General features: G+C 35.2%; 1 protein-coding gene across 14 annotated transcripts; it reads right to left on the bottom strand.

Annotated features, from left to right (window-relative positions):
* Positions 1-242: 242 nt before the first annotated feature.
* Positions 243-4,592, bottom strand: LOC145000506 (methylmalonate-semialdehyde dehydrogenase [acylating], mitochondrial-like). Of its 14 annotated transcripts, none has more exons than XR_013661237.1 (11): positions 4,194-4,592; positions 3,662-3,770; positions 3,507-3,572; positions 3,272-3,344; positions 3,042-3,117; positions 2,682-2,753; positions 2,168-2,445; positions 2,047-2,095; positions 1,905-1,950; positions 1,595-1,661; positions 243-1,045 (listed from the first exon to the last, which is right to left on the bottom strand). XR_013661237.1 is itself a non-coding variant. In XM_078959741.1 (11 exons), the coding sequence occupies exons 4-7, from the start codon at positions 3,107-3,109 to the stop codon at positions 2,286-2,288; spliced, it is 225 nt and encodes a 74-aa protein (XP_078815867.1). In that variant the 5' UTR covers positions 3,110-3,117; positions 3,272-3,344; positions 3,507-3,770; positions 4,194-4,592; the 3' UTR covers positions 243-1,045; positions 1,595-1,661; positions 1,905-1,950; positions 2,047-2,095; positions 2,168-2,285. The 14 variants fall into 14 exon arrangements, 7 of the variants coding, with proteins under 7 accessions (XP_078815867.1, XP_078815866.1, XP_078815865.1 ...); XM_078959741.1 differs by having other exon boundaries at positions 2,168-2,319; positions 2,395-2,445; positions 3,507-3,770; XM_078959740.1 differs by having other exon boundaries at positions 2,168-2,319; positions 2,395-2,445; positions 3,272-3,770.
* Between the last annotated feature and the right edge of the window lie 763 nt (positions 4,593-5,355).

Genomic DNA, 5,355 nt, shown 5'->3' with positions numbered 1-5,355 from the left:
CTAACATGAAATTGAATTTTTAATAAAAGATTACAAGTTTCGTTTTATTCTATTTTTATTAAAGAACTTTCTTTTATGTTAACTAGAGGCGTTACCCGCGCGTTGCGCGGGGCGGAATGTGTTCGTTTTCTGAGACAAATAATGAAGTACATTGCATAAATTGGTATCCAAATTAAAGTATGTTGCTATTCTGTATAATTTTCCATCAATCGGATGAATGGAAATGTAATGATAGATCATGCTACCAAAAGAAGTACAATGCTATATTTGAATAGGTTTTCGAAAACAATGAAAATACAATCTTATATCCAGGTAGTTTTAAATGAAAGTACAATGCAATCTACAATAAATACAGAAAGAACATCTTCATACTTACCCCATCCCTCCACCGTCTTCGATTTCATTAACAATAAAAAATGTCATCTAAATGCAAAAACAAAAGTTATACAAATCTTTTTTTAAATATAAAAAAAATAGATTTCTCCTTCCTCTGGTCAGCCCTACGGTCCACCGCGTCCATCTAACCCGAATCCAAACTGTAATTCGGACCCAATCGTCCATCGATTTTGTGAACAACTTCCCTAAACAACTGTGTGTTTTCTCCCTTCTCAATCTCGTCATAAGCCATTCGAAGCGCCTCTAACTGCATCGAAACATTGCCACATTTGTCGGCGATGAATATCAAGCGCGAAATTTTAGTACGACCTATGTATACGGCGGCGTATGCGTCGATATCGAGTTGCTCGCCATTGATAATCGACTCATCATCAACGCCGTTCGTGTAGGCGTACGCGTCGATATCGAGTTGCTCGCCACTGATAATCAGTCTACGTTGTTGCTGCTGCGACAGCGACTCATCATCAACGTCGTTCGTGTAAATCTCGTCCGTCATCTGTCCAGATGCTTCCTCCTCTGTCTCCATAATCACAACGCTTCGTAGGGTTTCGTTCCACGAAAGGATTTTGATTTGAAGCTTTCAGTCGCCTGTTGCCCTCTTGAGGACTCTGCGAGTAGACTGATTTCCTTTGCTGTATAAAAAACAATACTGAAAATCGTATGAACATTAGGATAAAATAAAAGCAGTGGGTCAATTAATCCCAAAATAGAAACTTGATAAAGAACGAATATAACATATAGACATCACTTTAGGGCTATTCCAGGAAGTGTGAAGGAAGAAAGAAGGCGACGGTCGAAGATCGACTAATCGTCCGACTTCGACGACGATGGTGGTATGTGGCGGCGAACGGAGGTCCATGGTACCGCATTAGGGGTGTGTCGTATGCGTTGGGGGTGTCTCGACCACCCTTTACCAAATCCTTATTCTATTTCGTTCGGGTTGCGTCATCATGATCAGATGGAGAGAGTATGAGGCGGTGGATTGAATGGCTATAAGGAAGGATGGAAGGAAAACGATCTTTGGAAGGATCCAGATGAAGCGGTGACCATGGTTAAGGAGTTAAACTGGTTAGGCACTATTCCTAAGAAGTGTTCTCCTTTAATATATATACAATAACTAAAATAATCGGCTATACTCAACAACCAAAAATGTAATTTACTGCAATTTCTATAATTTGTTAAAAAAAAAGTGGGAAACCTTATGTTTTGATCGCTTCACCTGCCATAGTGATGGACGATGAAAATGGCATGCAACTTAAGCACTCCTAATAAATCAAAACACAACACAACAATCAGTTTTTCATAATATGTTGGGTTTTTATTAAAAAATAGTAAAATAATTCTTCAAACAGACGGGAACAATTTATGTTGTGTAAGATATAAAGGGCAAATATGTTGGGTTTTTATTAAAAATTAGTAAATATCTTGGGTTTTATGTAACATGCTACTTAATTTACAAATAGAGGGAGTGTCCTTGGGTGTGATATGGGTTAATGGATTTCATGTACCTTACTATGTTATCTGAGTACAGGTTCTCTTTTTGTTCTTCTTGAACTGGTAGGGACAATCCAAGAAGATGGTAGTAGTTAGAATGGATATTGAATTTTGAAAACATAAAAAATTTGTAAGGACCAACAACACTATCTTTACCATTTCCACTAAACTATAAGTTTTTCGCACGCTTCGCTAACTCATTTTCCTTGAAAAATAAGATTAAATTTTACTTGAAAATTGACAATATAATTAAAATATAAAATATAAAATATAATACCATCGTGTTGCATCTCCAACAAAGATTACGATGCTTAAAGCCATACACCTTTGTCCTGCAGCTCCAAATCTAGCAACTACTAAAGCATTTAAAACAGCAACAACGTTTACATCAGGCATCACAATTCCATGATTTTTAGCTCCCATATTTGACTGCATTGAAAGTATAATTAGTTTTTTTTGTAAACAAAGATTTATTTTATCAATTATCATCATAGAAAAAGATACTTGAAGACGTTTCCCTTTAGCTGATGTTGTTGAATATATATGCATGCCAGCCTAATTTATAATGGTAAAAAGTAAAAGATCAGTATTCAGTAGCTGGATATATTTTTTTTGTTAATAGCAACTGGAAACATATGTAAGAAAGATTAAATGGAAGATTCAAGAATCAAGATAACTTGTTCTTCTTTTTGTTTATTCATGGTGAAAAAGTAAGGGTAAATTGGGAAATGGGAATGATAATCATTAACTGAAAGTTAAGATTTTGCAACATTTCACTTTGATAATTTTACCTAATCATAGCAATATCATTGACATACAAAACAATCCCCGTTCCAAATATCCAATAAAGCAATGATTGTACTCTGTTTTGAACACCAAGAAACAAAATACATAATTAAAAAAAGGAGCACAAATAATAATAATAATATCAATATAAGGCCGGTATATAGTTTATTTCTATATCTCATATTTCTCTTTTTCTATGTATAAAATATATTTTTAATACAAAATTGGTTCCAAATAAACGTCAATGTATATTTTCTCCATTTATGCGGCCCAAAACATTAATTGTTAGATATTTTTCTATTTCATGTAAATTGGACAGATATTATTATGAATGCAATGATGTATTATTGTATCATGTATCTAACCTGTAAGCAATTTCATCCATGAAAGTTCTTGCAATACACGTGGAGGTTGCTGATGCAGCCCAAAACATTAATTACTCTGTATTTTGAAATAGTTAAGTATCATAACATAACTACATCCATGTACCTTTATCTTTCAAATGCTTTAAATCACTTCTTACTCTATGGTAATGTAATTTTTCACTGGAAATGGAGTTTGAAAGAAAAGAAAAACAGAAAAGCTCATGTTTGACCTGAATAACAATGTATGTGGAAGCCTCGTTGACATCCACCTATAACCAAAGGGTTCTGTATTCAATTCTTTACCTTCATGGTCAAACATTTGATCATTATGATGAATTCAAGGTTATTAATTTCATAGAGTGATCCAGTCAGGATAGGCATATCCAAGAATTCACCCACTTAAATTTTTCATAGGGTACCCAAAAGATTCTATTTTAATATAGTTTTATAAGGTGAACAATTTACATAATAGAAGAACGGTAACGTTTAACATGCTCTTTCTTCTCTCAAGCTTTTTATCAAACACCTGGTCTGCACATATAACTTTTGGACTCGTTAATCTAGAATTATATATGTTGCTATATAAAAATGAACAAATTTCAAGCTTCACAGCAACGAACCTTAATCGGATGAAAAACTTAATCACCAATAAAAAAGAACCACGAACAAAACCTGTTATGCTTCCAGAAGAAACCGCTCCCCCTCCATCAAGTGACAACATCAACGACTCTACAATAAGAAAAATTCAATTTTAGTAATCCCTAATATGGAACATTGAACAAAATTTCATCAAACCTCCACAGAACAAACATGAATAAGGTAGCTATTGGGAGAAGGAAACGACAGTGTTTATAGTGCGGAGTTTCCGTGGTGTGGAATAGAGAAAGAAAAAGAAGAGAACAGTGGAATTAATTGCAGATGGTTACGATGAAGCCATTTGATGTGAAGATCAATGCATTGCACCCAAAACTTCGATTGAATATCGAGTTGTTTGAGAGAAGCGGTTGGTGATGTTCAATCTCTAGATGATGTCGGTCGTAGAAGAGTTGAATATTCGAGGTGTAGAAGAAAAGGAACATAGTGGGGTGGTGGTTTGGAGGCAGCTAGGGAATGCAAGGAACGAAAAACAAATTAGAAGGGTGGAGAAAATACCTTTCAATCATCATCGACACAGGTGGTGGCTTCCGATGGTCAGACATACGAAGAAGAAACAAAGAGAAGGGTTGGATGAGAAGCGGTGGAAGTAATGCAACATCAGCAACCCACCGACGGATCCTGCAACTCACCGACGGAGGCTTTGGCGGAGGCGGTGTCGCAACAGAGAGATTTGGTGGAGAACGAAGAAGAAGATTTGTGTGATTGTAATAAAAAAACAATATAGAAGAAACAGAATACGCGAAATCGAGATTTGAAACCCTAGATACAATCACTCTCAAGCAACAGGCAGACGCCGATTTTGGATAAAAAGAAACTGGAAGATCGATTAACCTATGGGTGTAGATAAAATGACCGGGAAACCGGAACTGTGTATTCCAACATGTCCGCACAAAATATCGGTGTTAACATAAACTGACCCAGAGACGAATTTCAACATACATATATAAACAGAGGGCCATTCTTTACAAACAACACACAACTTCACTATTCCTAAAAAATATCCATCTTTAATATATATATATATATATATATATATATATATATATATATATATATATAAGAATTTTGCAACCTCACTACTAGAAAAACAGCCTTTTACGACGCTCATTGCGCGTCATAAAAGGCTCAGACGACGCGCAAATGCGCGTCAAGGAAGGCCCTGTCATAAAGAGAGACGACGCACTTTTGCGCATCGTCTATAGACGACGCGCATTTACGACGCGCAAATACGACGCGCAATTACGACGCGCATTTACGACACGCAATGCGTATCAAGGAAGGCCATGTCATAAAGGAAGACGACACGCATTCGCATGTCATAACCTTACGACGCTCATGTTAATGACACGCAATGCGTATCAAGAAAGCCCCTGTCAAGAAAGGCCATGTCATAAATGAAGATGACACACATTTTTGCGTATCATAATTTTAAATGTTTAAAAAAATATTATTTATAGATTTATTTATTTTCAAATTAAATTTGTATTTAATGTTTTATAATAGAAAATAAAATATCATATACAAAAATAGAATCCATTGCATAAATTTAATGTCATACAATTCTATTTCTTACAATATATAAATTTGCATCTAATCTACTGTGTACATCAAATTCCAACTAAGTAAAGTTACATCTTGCCTTTCATAATTCTTTGAG

The sequence above is a fragment of the Lactuca saligna genome, chromosome 6, assembly GCF_052625555.1.
Source record: "Lactuca saligna cultivar CGN05327 chromosome 6, ASM5262555v1, whole genome shotgun sequence".
Taxonomy (NCBI): Eukaryota; Viridiplantae; Streptophyta; class Magnoliopsida; order Asterales; family Asteraceae; genus Lactuca; species Lactuca saligna.
Note: the sequence above shows the minus strand (reverse complement) of the source record. Positions and strands in the feature narration are given on the sequence as shown.

Excerpts from the sequence above, each read along its gene's own strand:
- LOC145000506 (XM_078959738.1), bottom strand. The coding sequence starts at position 2,439 with ATGCATATATATTCAACAACATCAGCTAAAGGGAAACGTCTTCAA. Across the intron at positions 2,320-2,394 it reads CTAAAGGGAAACGTCTTCAA|TCAAATATGGGAGCTAAAAA; the intron begins GTATCTTTTTCT and ends CTTTCAATGCAG. Across the intron at positions 1,046-2,167 it reads GTTGGAGATGCAACACGATG|TATTGTTTTTTATACAGCAA; the intron begins GTATTATATTTT and ends TACGATTTTCAG.